General features: G+C 36.7%; 1 protein-coding gene and 1 pseudogene across 4 annotated transcripts in view; one reads left to right on the top strand and one right to left on the bottom strand.

Annotated features, from left to right (window-relative positions):
- FBXW7 (F-box and WD repeat domain containing 7) overlaps window positions 1-20,067 on the bottom strand; it is a 205,753-nt gene that overhangs the window by 86,115 nt on the left and 99,571 nt on the right. For 2 of the 4 annotated variants that reach the window (XM_067736659.1, XM_067736660.1), the window contains one exon: window positions 3,636-4,205. In XM_067736659.1, the coding sequence (XP_067592760.1) occupies window positions 3,636-4,136 (501 nt within the window). In that variant the 5' untranslated portion in view covers window positions 4,137-4,205. Of the gene's footprint in view, window positions 1-3,605; window positions 4,206-4,850; window positions 4,901-20,067 lie in introns of those variants that run through there. The other 2 variants (XM_067736658.1, XM_067736663.1) reach the window with 2 other exon arrangements.
- Window positions 8,522-10,420, top strand: LOC137223925 (oxysterol-binding protein-related protein 9 pseudogene; annotated as a pseudogene).

Here is a 20,067-nt window from a genome sequence, read left to right as displayed (position 1 = left end):
ATCCCATGTTAACATTAAAAAATGGGATTTTAAAAATACTTATTATACCTCTACTCTTCTCAAAAGTTATAGTTTAAGAGGATTTAAAAGAAATTGTGGCTTAGGGTTATATCTGTAGAAGTGTCTTATGTTTATAATGATCAAGAGTTTAAAGTGTCTTATGTTTATAATAATCAATAATTTGGAGCTGCTCCAAAATAAAGTAATTTTGAAACAGTGAGAGCTTTCCCCCTGTTTACTGTAGTTAAAAGATTTATACACATGGGTGACTGACATTTTCTTTCGAAGTAACACAGTACTAGGTGATTTTTTTAAATGTTGTTGAAAAAATAAAATGTTGTTGGGAATGATCCTGAAGAAGCGTTTCAAGAACAAACAAAAAGGAAAACGAGCCAATCTCAGATTGACATCCTACTTATTAGAAGGGCATCTCTGCCTTGGCAATCAAATAGTTTTATATTCTTCTTGCCATACTTATTAAGGCAAATGACCTCAAGATAAACAGCATATCAAAAGTGCATTTTACACACACACACACACACACACACACACACTCACATAAACACATGAACACATCTAGCTCTGTTGCTGTTAGTACTCAGTCCACTCCTGCGGCCTTGTATGTATAACACAATAATTGTGTTCACAACTCAAGAGTCACTAGGGGAAACAGACTTAAATTCAGTATGTTTGTTTTTAAGGAGGTAGCTAATCTGTATAAGACATATCTAAAAGTTCTGTTTATGGTTTCATCTTGAAGGGAAGGGAAATATAAAGCACCTGTCAAATCTGTATACTGGAAATTTTCCTACTGAACACTATGATGACTTCTCCTTTAGGTAAATGATACATTTCATCTAGCTGGCTTTCTAGTTTTTAATTTAAAATGCAGCAGAATTCATTGATAGCTTTGCATTGTTCTGAAAGGCTTAGTTTTGATTAAACTTCTTTCTTAAATAAGATAATGCAATTAAATACTAAATCCCTATTCCTCCATCTGAATCCTCAGAAAAAAACAGGAGAGATATAAATTTCCTCTTTTGAGATAGTAACCTTGAGGGAGAGAAATCAAGAGATCAGGTATATAAGCTGGGCAAATTGCACTATAAAAGGTTTGAGCTTTGCCATTGGTTGTGTTAGAGCCATCTGGCTGAGTTCCAAAGCACCACTTCAACACCTTGAGACAGGGATGGTAAAAGGGATGAAAACCACCACTTGAAGCCACTTCCTTCTTAGATCAAACCAATTAAATAAAATCTAAACTTGCAGACAGGCTAGGGAAATTAGGGATAAACATGTTTTAGAAAGAGTTTAAGGTTCACAAGCCGAAGCAAAACTGATACAGCAATTCAACTATTAAACCGATAGTGTCTAAGCTATTTTATTGCAGGTCAAGTTAAAGAGGATGATGTTAAATCTGTTTGTGTGTTGTTTATGGGCTAAATAAATGATTCACTGTAAAATTTACAAGTAAGCGAATAAGAGGATAAACTACCTCAGCCATTATTTATTTTAATGTCTGTAAAATAAGTAAGATATTATTTCAGTTAAAATGCTCCTTTCCAAAGAATTGTTTAACTCACAGTCTACTCTACATGGATATTCATGATTTTTATCTAATTTCTAAATGATAAAGAAACAGAAAGCATGCAAAGATAAAGATCTATGAGCGAAGAAGCCTGAAGGGAAAAAAAGGATAGAAGTTATGCTACATACCTCATTCATTCTGAATATAATTCTTTTTACGTTCTCTCCTCTTTATATAGACCACTGCTTAGCAACACTGCCTAAAATATTGATTAAGATAAATTCTAACTCCAGCAAAATGCACATGATGTCCTTATTGAATTTCCTGTAATTTCAATAGCACCAAAATACAGAGAAAATAAATTTCAATGCAGAAGAGAAGTCAGCACTTAGATGACTGAGGAGCTAGTGAACAAGACCAAGGTATGTAAAGAAAACTCTCATTTCCAACTTTGGGGTGTGTGTGTGTGTGTATTCTTTACAACTTAATTTTTTTTTATTATGGAAAACTTTAAACATACTTGGAAAACTACATAGAATACCCACGAACCCCCATGTCCCTATAACCCGGCTTCAACAATTAGCAACTAACTCATGGCCAATCTATACCCTCCTTCCTATTCTCCCCTTTGGTATTATTTTGAAGCAAAGCCCAGACACTATATCATTTCATTTTGACTGTAATTTGATGGGGGAAAGGGAATACAATAGAAAGACTGGGTAGTGAGCAATGCTTCCTCTTTCTCTCCACAATCCCTGCCCCTTGTTATGACCGCAATTTTAAGTGATAATTCCAGGAATGTTTTGAGGAAAGAAGCCCACATGCCACCCCACAGAATTAGCACTGGCAATTCCATATTTACTCAAACACTTCCCGCTTCCACCTCAGACAGCAGCTCCCTGCCTATCCAGCAAGGACAATTCTGGGAAGCAATGACGGTGTGTGATAGTGACAGTGTATCCAGTCCTTAACTCTGGCACAGCCTCCAAGGACTGTATAAAATGGAATTGTCTCTCAGCACTAGATTAGTCACCAAGTCCCTGAACTGATAGGATTCCTCTAGTTTAGACAAGAGTCTAACTGTCCACCTTTTAAAACATGGCTATGGCTAGTTTCCATGGGCTACCACCAGCTAAATGAGATAAGGAGGCAGATCCAACAGAGCTGTCTCCCAGGAACAAAGGGAAAGGAAAACTGCAAGCAAGGGAAGTCGTGGCAGTAACTTGAGCGAAAGTTGGGAATCTAAGTTCATCTTCATATCACCTCCTATTTCTCACAGTCAAATACAAACCAAAATGGTGTGGTTATCCTATACTTAATATTCAAATTGCCTGGAGAAGCAAATGGAGTGTTCCACTAAAATGGAATCAGGAAAAAAAAAAAAAATTCCTCTGGGGTTCCTAAATGCTTTAACTTTAATAAAATAACTAGAAGAAAACAAGCAGTGAAGACAGCACCATACATTCTTGTTGTTTTATAAAGTAGGAAAAATGTTTCATAATCTTAAATACGTCGGCGTCTAGCATTTTAACTTTTAAAAATACCTACTCAGATTTCCCCAACAACCAAATACTAATATTCAGACTGTAATTTTACCTTGTTTACATAACAAAGAGAAAACTATTTACAAAGGATATATCTTATTCATCATAATAAGAAAACTAATTGTGAAGTAGCTTCTAGTAACTACTGCCTTGGAGTAACACCTGTGAATACACAGCCCACCAGCCCAGCTGCACTTGGTAAATAAGAAAAGAGCCTTCACTACTTGATCTACACAAACCATGTTTCACTCCAACCCTCTCCACTACATGCAACCTACTAATCCCTGTCCCAGGGACAAAACTGATAATGAAATTTGATATTAATGATTTTTCATAGTAATAGGATCAAATACCCTCTCCATGTGTAATAACATTGTCCCATTATCAGTATTTCTATTTCTAATACTTTCTAATACCTTCTGTAAAACAAAAATTAGTTCATTTTATTACTACACATCTGAAGATTAATTTTGCAATACTACAAAGACTGTGAAGAAAGTTTCGTTACAATTAATATGGATATGTAAAATTTCTCAGGTGAAGAGCAGACTAAATGTACTTACTTTTGTTGTCTTTGTATAGAACGGGGAGGAGAGTTGGTGAATAGGCAGGTCCACGATACTACTAGAGTTTGTGACACTGTTACTATGTGTATGTTCATCTTCCCTGCTGCTGTCATCAGACTGATCAAAATCATCACTCTCCTGGTCCATTTCCTCTTCCTCTTCATCCTCCTCATCTTGTTCACCAGCATGTTCCTCGTCTTCCTCTTGTTCCTCTTGGTTTCCCGAGGAGTCCTCATCTACTGAAATAAACCGGTTATTGTTTTCTTCCAATTGTCCTTGCTGGGAATCACTTTGGTCTCCAGGTCTAGGTTCTGCTCCAACGACTTCACCATTCCTTGCAGTGTGCTCCTCCTCTTGTTGTCTTAGCTGCTGCTGCTGTTCCTCCTCCACCACGCGATTCATCTGCTCCTCATCTGCCTGGCTTGAGGAAGGGTTACCTCTCAGAGAGCCTCCAGTTCGTCGTCTTTTGCTGCCCACAGAGAGCAGTTCCTGATTCATTTCCAAAAGCCAGCTTGCTACTTCTTGGACCTTGGCTAGACTATCAGAAGATGCAAAGGTTTTCACATTCTGTAGAGAAAAATGGGGGGAGGGAAAAAAGGTTTGTACAATCTACATTATCTTCTACTTTTATGTTGTATGTCTATATTCCAAATTTCATTAAAGACTGTAAAAAGTATTTGATGCCATGGAGACATTAAGATGTTCTTTTGGAGTCAGTATAGAAAGTTTAAATTATAAAAGTATGAGACTTTATAAAGACATACACAAAAATCATATAGTAAACAGCTTTATTTTAATCTTTTAAAAATAATTTTAGAACAAAGGTTTATAGTTTAGTTGCTTTGACCAATAAAACATAATCTAACCAATAAAACATTTTTAAATTTTAGATCAGTAGCTCATAAACTATACCCTTTGTCAAACTTCCACAAAATGTTAAGAAGTGTATCACAGAAAAACCTATTCAATGCTCAGTTAAGTTCAGGAAATGCTGAGATAAACCAAGATTAAAAGGCTTTTTTTTTTAACTTTAGGAATTTCCCAAACTTTTCGGATCACAGAACCTTGCCTTTAGACACAGTTTTCTGACACTTACCAAATATAATCACTATGATTTTCATTTTTCATAATGAATATAAATCAATTAGACATCAAATAAATAAAAAAATTTATTTCAAAAAAAGAAAAGAAAAACCATTCGTAAGTTCATACCCTCTGACCCAGTCACTCCACTTCTGGCAATCTATCCTAAGGAAGTAATCCTAAAACAGAAAAAAAAAATGATGCAGAGGATGCTCACTGCAGCTTTATCCACAAAAACAAAAAATAAAAATAAATGTAAATGTAAATTAAAATAATCAAAACCCAAATGTTCAAGACAAATGAACCCTTGAGATGGGATATATTTAGTACAATCCCTAAACATAATGTTCATTAAAAAAAAATTGTGAAAACATGGACGTTTTCACAAAATGATGGACATTATATGATCATAGAATGATTTTTAAACTGCACAAGACTAGATTGAAGAAATATGTCAAAATATAAACTGCATTTAGGCAGTGGTATGATAGGTGTTTTAATTCATTTTTTTACCGTATTTCTCAAATTTTATGCATCAAGCATGTTTACTTTTATGTTTTTAACCGTGGCTCTAAAATTTGATCTGATATATTATCTTTTCATAACGTTCCATTTTAAATTTCATCCTTTGCAGATATCTATATGGACATGCTTGAGGTTACAGAAAATAATGCCAACACATTACACAAGTTTATATAAAATTCCTTTTAAAAATACCTTTAAGGTTTATGAGATAAGGAAATACAATATCCATTTTCTATCATGTCCTAAGAGTTACTACATTATATCACAGTGATCTTTAAATAAAACAGCCTTATCCACCTCTCCAACCCTTGCCACTAGATGGTCACTCCCCCAAAGGTCCACAGTTCTCATGGCAAACTTTAAGATGGGGTCAAGAAAGTCCAAAAGATAGTTTTTAAATAACAGTATTTTATTTTCTCTTCTATAATCAACAATTGCTAAGAAATAAGCTACAGTGTGTGTGTGGGAGGGAATTCTTAAATTCTACTTACTCTAGAAGTATAAATGTAGAAAGAGAAGAGTTCTGAAGATGGACCCCTGAGACCCTCCAACATTCTAAAAGAAGAGAAGTAGCCAGCAAAGGTGACTAAGTAGGAAAACCAAGAACCAGAGTTACCCGTAAAGCCAAGTTAAGAAAGCATATCCAGCAGGAGAAAGTAAATGATGACAACTACCGCCAAGAGATCAAGTAGGATGGAGACAGAGAACTGACCACTGGATTCAGTAACATGGAAGTCACTAGTAATAGGAGGAGTTTTCGTTAGTTGAAGTCTGATAAAAGTAGATTTAAGAGACTGGGAAAAGAGAATAGAGATGGTGGGTATGGAAGAGTTTGCAGTTTGATGCAAAAGGGAACAAAAGAAAGGGAGTAGTAATTGGTAGGGAAAATGGGGTCAAGAGAAGATTCTTGATTAAGACTAGCGAACTAGCAGCATATCTGTACACTGACAAGAATGATCCAGCACAAAACAAAAAAGTCAATAATGTAATCAAGAGAGAGAAGAAATAGTGAAGTGATATCCTTAAGTAATTAAAAAGGGGGTGATGAGAAAGCATTCAAACGTTAGAAAAGGGGATAGTTAGAAAAGGGGATACTACATTTACGGTCATAGATGGAAAAGCAGTATAGTATTATATAAATACTTTACTTCTTTTTAGCATATTTCTCAATGTGGGAACAGTTGGAAGCAGGTAGATTTTTATAGTGGTCAGAGTCTTTGGAAGTTCCCTGCTCATTCCTTCAATTATTTTTTCCTTTTCTTTGTAAAATAGGAAGAAGTAAGGTTATCAGCTGAGAGTGATGTTACAAATTTGAAGAGAAAGACATGAAATAGCCCTCTAGAGAAAGAGGAAGGGAACCTTCTTCGCGCAAGAGATTTTGATGATCAAATGTAATCAATAAACTATGATGTAATATATATTAAATGCGGCTTTTAAAAGTCAAGTAGTTCTAATAGATAACCAACAAGAACCTACTGTACAGCACAGAGAACTCTGCCAAATATTCTGTAAAAATCTAAATGGGAAAAGAATTTGAAAAAGAATAGATACATGTATAACTGAATCACTCTGCTGTACACCTGAAACTAACACAACATTGTTCATCAACTATACTCCAGTGTAAAATAAAAATTAAAAATAAAATGTTATTATGCTTTTGAAGAAAAAAAATAAAAGTAAAAGTCAAGTGGTTCTTATTTACAACTCAGGCAAGCACAATACAAACTTTATCTTTGAGGTAGCAGGTAGGGTTCCTTAGAAAAAGGAATATATATATCCATTGTTTTCAGAAGATAAACTACAGAAAATAAAGGTCATCAAAATCTTGCTGGCTAGTATATGTCAAAGACAAACTATGAAAATATCACAGGAAATCAGGTTAAAAATAACATACTGAAACACAGTGACCTACACAAATGAAAAAATACACACAAACACACACACACACACACACTACCCCTGTGTATATAAAAGTAAATCTGCTATACACAGGATTTCTTCAAGGCTAGAATCAAAATCTTGCTTTAGTAACTGTATCTAAAGTCTAGCTCTCGTAACACTAACGAGAACGTTTTTCACTTGGATGTTTATTCACAGAATGGCATGAAATCAGGGACACTGCCTGGGATAATGCAGGCCCCAAGAAAATTGCCCTTTGTGTACCCAACCTAACAGGCATATTTTTACAAGACTGAAACAGGTTAAATGACATATTAAGAGCAACTTACAAAGTAAAAAAATGAGAGAACCAAGATCATAAAACAAAGCATAAAGAATGTGCGTAAAGGGAGGAGACTGTTGGTAAGCAGCCAGCCTATCAACAAATAGAAAGTTTGTAACTGGCATTTCAAAAACAGTACCTGGTCACTGAAGAACACTTCTGTTACCAATTATGAAAAATAAAAATACAAATCACTGTCATTGTATAACTTTAGTGTAATATTGAGGGGAACAGAGAAGAAATGTCTTAAGCCAATAAACTGACTCATATTTACAGTGTAGCACGTAAACAGCTTTCAAAATAATACAGACTCTTAAAGATAGACCTGGTCAATAATGGAAAATCCAAGTAGAAGAATCAGATTTAAAGCACAGCCAATAAAAAATATTCAATGACACAACTGAAAGTCAAATTACAGGAATTCCAGAATATTTGAAGAAGCTGAAAATATCTAACTGATAGACTTACATAAAAATTGGACTTCTCTGACTCATTCTGGGAGTGGAAAATAGTAATAAATATATAGAAACTAAGAGGAAATTTTCATTTTCTGTTGGTATTAATTTAAAAAACAGTATTTTTAAAAAATGTGTTCTTCCTAATAATAATCTATTAAATAAGCTAATGACTTAATTAAAATAATATTTATCCAATAATTAATAGGAAATCAGAATCAACTATTAAACACTTTTAAGGGGGAAAAAAACATTCAAAAATTAGTTTACACAGGGGGCGAAGGGCTGTACCGGGGGACCGGCTGAACCAGACCGGACCGACTGCGCAGCAGCCCGGTGATCCGGCAGACGGTGGAGAAGAGTGGGTGCTCGGAAGCGGCCCTCGGCTCTCTCCCCTGGAGGCACAGAAGGCAGGGGCCTTGGCGAATGGCTTTCTTGATGGCTACTTGCTAATTAGACCCGGAGGGCCTGGGAGAGGGAGGGGCCGGCTCCCACTCCTGAGTCCCCAGGGACCCTGCTTCTTGCCGGGGCCGCGGGCACGAATATCGGGCACTAATATGGATATCGTTCTCTCCCCGCCTCCTTCCCGCCGCCCCCTGGGGGTTTGATTCAGGATTTGTTCCTAGTGTCCAAAACTTTGATAAGAAACTTACAGAGGCTGATGCTTACCTACAAATCTTGATAGAACAGTTAAAGCTTTTTGATGACAAACTTCAAAACTGCAAAGATGATGAACAGAGAAAGAAAACTGCAACTCTCAAAGAGACAACAAATAGCATGGTAGAATCAATCAAACACTGCATTGTGTTGCTGCAGATCGCTAAAAGTACTATTAATCCTGTAGATGCAATATATCAACCTAGTCCCTTGGAACGTGTGATCAACACAATGCCTTCCCAGACTGTCTTACCTCCAGAACCTGCTCAGTTGTGTAAGTCAGAGCAGCATCCATCTTCTCTACCAGTTGGACCCGTATTAGCTACCTTGGGACATCATCAGACTCCAACACCAAATAGTACAGGCAGTGGGCACTCACCACCTAGAAGCAGTCTAACTTCTCCAAGCCATGTCAACTTGTCTCCAAACACAGTCCCAGAGTTCTCTTATTCTAGATGTGAAGATGAATTCTATGATGTGGATGAATTCCAACAGAGTGGCTCATCCCCACAGCACTTAATAGATTCCTCTGGATCTGCCTCAGTCTTGACACACAGCAGCTTAGGGAATAGTCTAAAGTGCCCAGATACCACGGAATCACTTAATTCTTCCATGTCCAATGGGACAAGTGATGCTGAACTTTTCGATTCACATGATGAGAGAGATGATGAAGGGGAGGCAGGGTCAGTGGAAGAGCACAAGAGTGTTATCATGCATCTGTTGTCACAGGTTAGGCTTGGAATGGATCTTACTAAGGTAGTTCTTCCAACATTTATTCTTGAAAGAAGATCTCTTTTAGAAATGTATGCAGACTTTTTTGCACATCCGGACCTGTTTGTGAGTATTAGTGACCAGAAGGATGCCACAGACCGAATGGTTCAGGCTGTAAAATAGTACCTTATGATGAACATTACATTCTCACATTCCGCAATGGTCGTGGAAGGTCTCTCCACACAGTGCCCTGCGTGGAACTAGGCGGAGAATGCAATATTAATTGTTCCAAAACTGGCTATAGTACCAATATCGTCTTCCACACTAAACCTTTCTATGGGGGCAAGAAGCACAGAACTACTGCTGAGATTTTTTCTCCAAATGACACGAAATCTTTCTGCTCAATTGATGGGGAATGGAATGGTATAATGTATGCAAAATACTCAACAGGGGAAAATGTAGTTTTTATAGATACCAAGAAGTTGCCTATAATCAAGAAGAAAGTGAGGAAGTTGGAAGATCAGAATGAGTGTGAAACCCACTGCCTTTGGAAGGATGTCACTTTCAACTTAAAAATCAGAGACACTGATGCAGCAACTGAAGCCAAGCACAGACTTGAAGAAAGACAAAGAGCAGAAGCCCGAGAAAGGAAACAAAAGGAAATTCAACGGGAGACAGGTTATTTCATGAAGATGGAGAATGCTGGGTTTATGATGAACCATTACTGAAACGTCTCGGTGCTGCCAAGCATTAGGTTGGGAAATGCAAAGTTCACTCCTGGTGACCAGGGCAGAGGCATAATGAAGTAACAATCTTCCTTTAGGAGAACCTATTCACTCCCTTCTTATTGCAGTGGTTCCTATCTCAGGGATACTGGACTTTCTGATGCAGATGAACAAGTAAAGCGAGAAAAGCTTCCCTTTTCCTGTTCTGTGGCAGTTACAATGTTGACTTCGGTCTTGAGAAAAACTTCAGGTTTTGAAAACAAGATGTCTGCTCCTTTTCCAAATCTCACGTTATAAATCCCAGTCTCAAACTCTGCATTCTAGTATTGCTGTTGAGATATACAACATCTATTTCCTAGGTCGTATAATCTTAGGTTTTATATATATATATATATATATATATATATATATATATATATGAAATAGGTGATGTCAGATTTTTCATAAATATGCCATCTACTGTAAATATTGGTTCCTCTGAGTCGTTTTAGAAAATTTAGGGCAAACTATTAAAATCACGTGTTAGGAAATTTCATGGTCTCACCTACAATAACTTTTATTTTGGAATTGAACTATTATTAAATTGTATCTAACTCTGGACTACAGTTTAATTATACTCAGTGCTTCTTAAGGCTTCATAAAGCAATTTTTCCAAAAAAAAAAACAATTAGTTTATAAAGTCCCACAAAAAAAAACTAAGCACCCATAATCTAAAACTTCTGCCATACAGGAAATGTTAATAAATGAGGTATTAATAAAAGCACATTTTTGCTTTTTATAATTCTAATTTTAAACTGTTTTTAGAGAAAACTTTTTGTATGATTTAGGACACTGTATCATATGAAACACAAACATCAACAAACAGAATCCTATATCCTAAAAAAAAAAATTATGTAAAATTTAAGGATGTTCTTTTATTTCTTCTTACCAGTATATAATGTCAGATATATCATATACATAACTTACATTTTTATCAATAATCAGTGAGACTGAAGTTGAAGTCAGTAAAACAAAATGTGACAGCTAATGTATTTTGACATTAAATTGTATGATTTCCTTGATGAGAATGGAAATGATTTAAGGTCAGGAATAATACTGACAAAAGAAAATGAAACTGAACAAATTGAAAATGTTCCTCACTTCACAGACAAAGCAATTGGGCTCAAAGAGAGTACGTATTTCTCAAGATTAGCTAGCTTAGAGCAAAGCAGGGACCAGAAATTGACATTCAACTGAGTTTTCTTTCATGTGCCTCAGTCTACATAACTACATATGATAAAGTCTTAAAAGAATATTATTCTCTAACACTGATATTGCCTTCTTCTCCAAAACCAGAATCCTACAATGCTCAAAAATTATTACTCTAAAATAAATACTCACTGAGCACTCAATATGCCTCAGGCACATATTAATTTTGTAGAAGATAATGTTTAGAAATGTTTCTTTACAAGTTAATCAGTGACTTTTAACCTGAACCCATAGCAAAATTAAATTTTACATTACAACTCTTTATGCATGTATTTAAACAAATCTAAAACGATGGTTTCAGTGAGAGGGAATGATGAAATGTTTATACCTAAAGTCTCTATAAATCACTACCCTTAATTAAACATAGTTCGTTTTCATTATTTTTTTTAATTTACGTATTTATTTTTGGCTGCATTGGGTCTTCGTTGCTGTGTGCGGGCTTTCTCTAGTTGCAGCGAGTGGGGGTCACTCTTCCTTGCGGTGCACAGGCTTCTCATTGCGGTGGCTTCTCTTGTTGCGGAGCACATGCTCTAGGCGCACGGGCTTCAATAGTTGCGGCATGCAGGCTCAGTAGTTGTGGCTCACGGGCTCTAGAGTGTAGGCTCAGTAGTTGTGGTGCACAGGCTTAGTTGCTCCACGGCATGTGCGATCTTCCCAGACCAGGGCTCGAACCCGTGTCCCCCGCACTGGCAGGCAGATTCTTAACCACTGCGCCACCAGGGAAGTCCCAGTCGACTCTCATTATTCACAGTAATTGTGTTCTATAAAGTTGCCACAAATACCAAACGAGTGTTCCTAAGGGAAATACACGGTTGAGTTCCTGCAAGCCGCTAGTCACGTTTTTGCCAACTGATCAATACATAATCTTTTTATATGTGTATTTCTATTTAAAGACATGTTATTTAATATATAGTTGATTAACATTGAACTCATGGTCAACAGTACTATAAATTCATGCCTGAAAGAAGCTTATCTAACATGTATGTTTTCCATCACAACACTAGGCAGTACCTCAAAACTGCTTGGGAATCATTTTGAACAGCAAAACCACAAACAATAAACACAAAAAGCTTTTAGTGAAAAATGTTTCAGTAAACAGACGATTAAAAGGACACTTGTGTAAAATATGAGAGCTGAAACAAGAAAGCAGAGTGTCACCTGGTTCAGACGGGAAAGTCCATGTCAGGTGACTCAAATTTTTTGCCACCCTGTGCATGCGAACATCCACAAATGACTGTGAAAGTACCACAAGTACTGATTTTTGGTGTTACAAATGAATTTTAGTGAGTAGGCAAATCCCATATTAAATAAAGCTGGACTTTGTATAAAGTAACGGCTGCAGAAAGAAAAGGGAAAAGGGGCACCACTTTTCCTTAGGTAAGTGGGGAGAACAGGCTTCTCCTGGCAGTGTGAAAGTCCAGAGAGGCCCAAACCTAAGGGTACCTAAAGGAAGAGACACCTACAGGCATCTCCATTCCAGGATGAAGGAGAAGTATTATAAGTATTATAATAAATTGCTCTTCAAAAAAATTCAATAATAAGGTTATTGAGATAAAAGAGAACTACTATGTGACTTTCCCCAAGTCCTAGAAAATACAGGGTAACTTTTAGTCATTATACCTGGTTACATTCGCAGCACTTCAGACCTACTTTCAGTGCCTTTTTTTTTTTTTTAAGTTTCTCACAAACTTTTTAAATAGTTTCTTATGAACGTCGCTTCTCAAAAGACCTTTGATTATCCAAAACCATTTGAACAGCTTATTTTAGGTTGCCTAAAGGAGTTAAAGAGGGCATAGTATACATGTTAAAGTGAGCTCTGAAAGCCTATCTCAGAGTGAACCAGAATTGTGAGCCTCCAAAGATTACCAGGCAAAGATTAACCTTGAAATCATAGTAGACACTGAGTAATACTGGTTACACTAATGTACACGGGGTGACAAGCAAATTGTCAAAGCCTTCAAAGACTGTGCAATACTAACATTTTCAGAAGCCACTAGGCTTGATCTACAAAGTCAGTTAAGAAGCTTTAAGATATAGATGGTAGGAAAATCAACCAAATTGTACTGATCATCGAGAAGGATAACTCAAAGCTGGGAATCACCTTCTATAAGCAGGTTAGGATTTTCAATGAATCCTAAAAGAACCTCACTAATCATCAGGATTCCTCTTCTGGACGCACCACTTAATAGTACTGCATATTATGAACTCTCTATGTGACAAATTAATAATTTAGTATTAATCCCTATGTTCAAACTGATTAAAGGTAAGTATCTGGAACACATACTAAGTATCACTTACTTAGTATCACTTACTTAGATACTTAGTATCTGCTACTCAAAATCCACCAAGAGCTTCCCATCTCACTCACAATAAAGGTCATTTTTTTATAAATGGTTGTATTTTAGGCCCTGTATAATCGACACACATCCCACCACTCTGAGCTCATATTCCACTCTTCTCTCTTTTTCACCTTGCTCCACTCTTTCTGTCCTTGTTCTTTCTGGAAGAGGAAAATACGCTGCTACCTCAGAGCCTTTGCACTGGATACACCTTCTATCTGAATGCTCTCCCTCATATATCTGCATGGTTCTTCCCATTATTTCCTTCAGGACTCTTTTCAAACATCCTCTAAGAAATGCACTTTCCCTAATAATCTTATTTAAAATAATCACTCCCTTGCATCACATTATTCCCCTTTGTCCTGCTTTATTCTGCTCCAAGCACTGTATAAAAGCACTGCAATACTGTCTGTTTATATAGAGTGCCTACCTATCTATCTATCTATCCATCCATCCATCCATCCATCCATTCATTTCTTCATGTATTATCCGCCTCTTCCCACTAGAATTTAAGCTCCATAAGGAAAGAGACTTACCTTTTTCACCACTATCTTCAGCACCTACAAAAATGCTTGGCTCAGTCGGTCCTCAAAACATTTAGTGAGTAAATAATTATTACATCTTTTTAAAGCCAGTCGTGTGCTGAGAATTCTTTCCTCATCAAAGAAGAGCTACAAGCCAGGTCACAAAGAAGTACCAGATATTTTGAACACATTTTTTTAAGTTGTAGTCTGTACTGAACAAGTCACTTGTAGTACTCTTGAAACTCAGAGGGTATAAATCTAATATGTTAACATTTATTTATAAATTATCTTCCTCTAAGTCATAAAGATATTTTCCCTTTATCAAATTTCTTGTTATTTTCAGCACGTTATAAAAAATGTGTGACTAAAAAGCTGAATACTTCAAAAGCACATAATTTGTGGAGTAATTCTAGTTTCACATCTCCCATACTGCAGCTAACTGGGAAATCATTTATGCAGCTTAAGGTGAAAATCTTCCAGAGGCTGCAAAATTAGCTGAACAGATCCTTAGTACTGTAGATTAATAAAATCAACACAAAATGAACAATACGGGGCACATCATACAAGTATTCATACAACCAGCAATTATTCATTTGAAGTTTTATGGTTCTGAACTGAATATTTTAAATCCACATGCCTCATCAATCATGTATATCTTTACTAGAAAGGATGAAAAACACTATTTTTCAGTCCATATGTCAATACCTACTTTTTATGTTATTTAACTTACATATACATATGTGTATGTAAGTTAAATAACATACCTATTTCTGGCCAAATTTAATTCCTCACTCCCGTTCACCTCCACTCCCTCTGCAATCTGGGTTTACTCCATTATAACTAAATTTTAAACTGGTTGCTAAATCCCACTGGATCTTTTACCATTTTTGTAAAAAATGTAAACTTTTGACATTACTAAACAAGCACTCCCCTCTTTACAATTCTCACATCCCTTAGTTTCCCTTGATATAATCCTTTTCTTAGTATTGTCCACCAGGCAGCACTATTGCTCTCCACTGACAGCTCCTTCCTTCTCTGCAGTTTCTTTGCAACCTGGGATTTTAACTACCACATAGAAGCTAATGACAACCAATTCTATTCTCTCTAGCCAAACTCCTCCACTGAGCCTATTAGTTTTATCAAGATATCCCACAGTTGCCCCAAATTCGTTATTTTAAAACGCAAATTCCTGTACACACACACACCCCCAAGTTTCTTCTTAGGTCCTCCTCCTATTTTCTCTACCTTGGTGAATGGAAGCATATTCTAGTCAGTTGCAGATTTAAGAAACCCAAATGGTTCTTCCTCTTCTACTTCCTTCTACTATCCCCTCCCCTCAACAATTCAGTCCTAAAGCCATTAAGTGGAGCCAGGCAAGTTAGGTGTATGTGTGGGAGGTGGTGGCAGTCCAGCAGAGGGGTCAGTCCAAGCAGTGGGAGGAGGGCTTCCCAGTATGTGGGGGAAGGTGGGAGGAAACAGCCTGACTATGAGCAAGGTGAGGAGTGATCCATACAGCAGAGAGACCCAGCAGGGCAAAGGCAGAGCAGAATGAGAAGTTCTACTTGGGTGGGCGTGTCGAACGTCAGCAGGGTAAGAAAGGCATCCACATGACAGGATGGCGTCAGAGCCCAAATGGGATATCGTGGGTGTGGTGGCCACAGTGGTGCCCTGCTCAGATATCCCTTCAACAGAACCTGCTATGAGGAGCAGAGCTGCCTGACAGCCCCCAGCTACCTCACCTTGGAATCCACAGTAACATTCACACCTGGCCATGCTTCCTCTAGACTTCTCCCAGCAGAAGCCTGAGCATGGTGGTAATGCTCCAATAGCCAACTCTGGATGGGGCTCCCTGCACATCAAATCTTGTCTTGACATCTGTTTCTCTGGGGACCTGAACTGACACAGAAGGTATTCACGTACCGGTGTCAAAAACACTCGGGATGAAATAAAACTGTTCTGGAAGACACTACAAAATGGTTAACTTCATTAAACAAAGGTCATTTCACTCCAGAGTATTTAAAGAACATCTCCTACTACATAAAGAAATCCAGTGGCTTAGCAGAGGAAAAATTCTCAACAGGGTATTTGAGCTGAAAGGAGTCCTTTTAAGACAACAGAGGAAGAGATTTTGTTGAATACTTTGAAGATGAAGAACGGCTGCAGATCTCACACTTGCTCTTCAGTCTCTAATGTTTTTGACTTCAAGGGACAAAATTCTTGGATTTAAAAGGAAAATACGCTTTTAGAAAACATCGTGTTACAAAAAAGAAATCCTAAAATGTTTCCACTGCTGCTCGGGCCCAAGTGAAGAAGTCATCAGCAAGTCTCAAGTCTTACTGGAAACCACCTAGTGAAGCTGAAGAACAAACTGAAACGATTTTCCTTCCCTTTCAAAAACAAGTGTTATCAATGAGCAGGTACTCTTTTTCTGAATCTTCTGATTGTGAGAATTTGACTTGAGAAAAAAGGAAGAAGCTGCAGTCTAATACATTCAAGATGAGTTTTATTGATCTGCCCAGACAAGTTTTGGATTTCTGCAAAGAAAAGAATATCCTGCTATCATAGGAAACAATGAACATTATGCGACAGTTTCCAACTTTTCACACATTTGAGCAATCTTTTACTTATTCAATGAACATCAAGAGTAAGCTAAAAAATAAAAATAAAAAAAAAATAAAAAAAAAAAAGAGTAAGCTAAAAAAATGGTCTCATTTCAGCTGAAAGAAAAATTTGTATGTGCTTGCTCATCCCATGTTTGACCCTGAATGGTATTTCTAAAGCAAAGAACAAGCACACAAGATAAATACAATTTTTACATTAAAAAGGTAAATTCACTGTAAGGAGGTAAATATAATTTTTAAGATTCAAAAACAACACTTTTATGTGTATATGAGCCTATAAAAGAAGTAATTTTCTAACTGCTTGGTCTATATTTGAGCCTGATCATGTCACTGAATAAGGAAATGTTTTTTCAGTCTTGTATAAAATTGTGTCTAGGCAATATTTTTATTCATATTGCTTTGGCTTATGATTTCAGTTGCTCTACTATTCGACACTGTCAATAAATTTTCATGCTGTAAATAACATTAATTAAAATTAATTTATAACCTTTATTTAAATTAAATCTGCTAAGCCTACATTAAGAAAAATTGAGTCCCATTTTGGTTTAAGTTAGTTACATGAAATTTATTATGTTTCTTATGAGTTTGCAAAATTTATGAAATGATAAAAGAGATTTTCTTTCTTTTTTTTTTTGGCCGAGCCACGTGGCTTGTGGGATCTTAGTTCCCCGACCAGGGACTGAACCTGGGCTCTTGGCAGTGAAAGCACACAGTCCTAACCACTGGACCACCAGGGAATTCCCTAAAAGAGATTTATTTCAAGGAAAGTAAGTTAAGCTTAATTACCAGGGGGTTGTATTTTCCCCCAAGAAAAGGTGGCTAAAATGTTTAGTCTTAAATATTGGGGTGGAAAGGGGGACTGCTCTTGCACGTACCATATCTCATTTGGATCTCAAATAGTAAGAATTTGTGGTAAGGCCTATGTGGTCAAGGTTAAGAAGGTAAAGTTAAAAAAAGAAAAAACTGGCGTTTCCTCTATCTGCTCCATTAACTTGTATTGGAGCTGACATCCTTTGTGGGAAGGGGGAACCACACGAAAAGAAGAGGCTAATAAATTTGCCAGTATAAACATGTCCACAGAGAAAAAAAAGCATTCTGTACTCAAAAGAGCACTGACAATTATCAATGAATCATTATATCTACAACTTCTGATCAAGCGAATATACCATGAGCTGTAGATAAAATAATTTTTACGTAGGTTTCTCAAGATCAGAAAATTATTTTAAGTGTTTTCCCAGTGTAAGAGTGAGAAAGGCTGAAAGTGAAAATCAGTAATGGGACAAACTGAAATTATGTTTACTTAATAGGAAGCAGTGGGAGTAACACAGCATCCCTTCTGTTGTGATATTCCTGTCAATGATGCCTAACCTAATGAGGAAACAAGAGGAAACACAAATTAAGGGTCCCAGTTCAAAATGACTGGCCTGTAATCTTCAAAAGTGTTAAAGGAATGAAAATAAAAGATCAAGGGACTGTTGTGGATACATGATAATAAATTCAACTCATGATTTTGAATGGAATCTTGTCCTTATACGAGATATTATTTGAACAACAATGGGGTCTGAGGAATAAACAATCTAATATACCAGTGCCAATGTCCTGATTTTAATGGTTATATTGTGATTATGCAGAAGAATGTCCTTGTTTATAAGAAATGCATACTCAAGTGTTTGGGAGTGATGGTGCATCATTTTGGCAACTTATCAAATGGTTCTGGGGCAAAATAAGTTCTTAGCACTGTACTTGGAACTTTTCTGAAATAAGGGGGTAAAAGGAGAAACCTGGATGTCATTCTGGTTCCTATCATTCGTTACAAACTACCCTTGCCTATCCCCACACTTCTGTCACCCACTCACATCATAAGTTCTCCTAAGTCCACTACAACCAGTCCCACTTTTCTAGTACTGTTTAATAAGCGCATGCCATCTGCCTCTTGCCCAAACTACTTGAATAACATCCCTAGTAATCTCCCTATCTTTTGTCTCCTGCCCCTCTCATCTACCCTCTATACTGCTGCCAGAACAGGAAATGTCAACAACTCAGTGGCAGCTTTTAAACTTTTTACATGTTGAACCCTTTGCTCAAATGAGAGCAAAATATTAAAAAGGTGAAGAGAGAGCTTGTGAGAGCAGGGGAGAAGAGAGAATTAGCAACCCTCGAGTGACTCTGCAAAACTTCTGAAAACTACCATTCTGTAGGATAAATCTAAAATCCTAAGCACAGTACTTAAGACATACCCAATCTGGTCTCACCTCTATCCATCTTCAATACACACTGCTTTGCCTTTATATTCAATCACTTTTCTCATAGACTGTAAACAAAAAAGCTTAGTGATTATAGATTTTTAAAACAAAAATGTAAGTGTCCATCTTAAGTTGTTACCAGATATTTCTATTTCTTTGTGGTAGTTCAAGAAGTCTACTGAACTGAAGTCTACTGAAAAAAACCTTATGACTGAGCAAACAACCTTCCTAGAAGTCTTTTAGGTAGAGTGGTGCTGTCATCATGGCTTGGAGCAAGAGGGGTGTCGGGTTTAGATATGAAAGCTGAAACCTGGGTAAGTAAGGTAAATAATCACAGAATTCAGTCATGTAGTAATTCAGTCATTCACCATTCAAACATTAAATAGGTCAAAAAATTGGGTGAAAGACAAACAGTTGACTAAAAGAAGATATAAAGGGTTGATAAACACATGAAAAGGTGCTCAATAACATCAGCCATCAAAGAGATGCAAATTAAAACCACAATGCAGAAGATCTTCTCATCCACAAGAATTACTAAAATTAAAAGAGACCAAACACCACCATATGTTGCTGAAAATAGGAAACAACTGAAACTCTCATATTTGGCTACTGGACTATAAAATGGTACCACCACTGTAGAAAACCACTTGGCAGTTTCTTACAAACACACACTTATGCGGTGAGCTAGCATATACACTCCTAGGTACCTACCCAAGAGAAATGTCCATAAAAAAGGCTGGTACAAGAAGGTTTATAGCAGCTTTATTCAGAATAGCCAAAACTGGAAACAACTCAAATATTCATCAACAGAAGAATGGATTAATTGAATTGTATTCATGTGATGGAATAGTACACAGAAATAAAAAAGAATGCACTTCTGATACATGCAACAACATGGATGGCAAAAACAGTACACTGAATGAAAGAAGTCAGACACAAAAAAGCAACATTATGTGATTCTGTTTATATGATGTTTGCAAATACACAGAACTAATCTACAGTGAGAGTAATCAGAACAGTAGTTGCCTAAGTGTGGACTGAATGGAATGGAGCATGAGAGAAATTTGGCGGGGGTGG

Source organism: Pseudorca crassidens, chromosome 4, assembly GCF_039906515.1.
Source record: "Pseudorca crassidens isolate mPseCra1 chromosome 4, mPseCra1.hap1, whole genome shotgun sequence".
Classification (NCBI taxonomy): domain Eukaryota; kingdom Metazoa; phylum Chordata; class Mammalia; order Artiodactyla; family Delphinidae; genus Pseudorca; species Pseudorca crassidens.
Note: the sequence above shows the minus strand (reverse complement) of the source record. Positions and strands in the feature narration are given on the sequence as shown.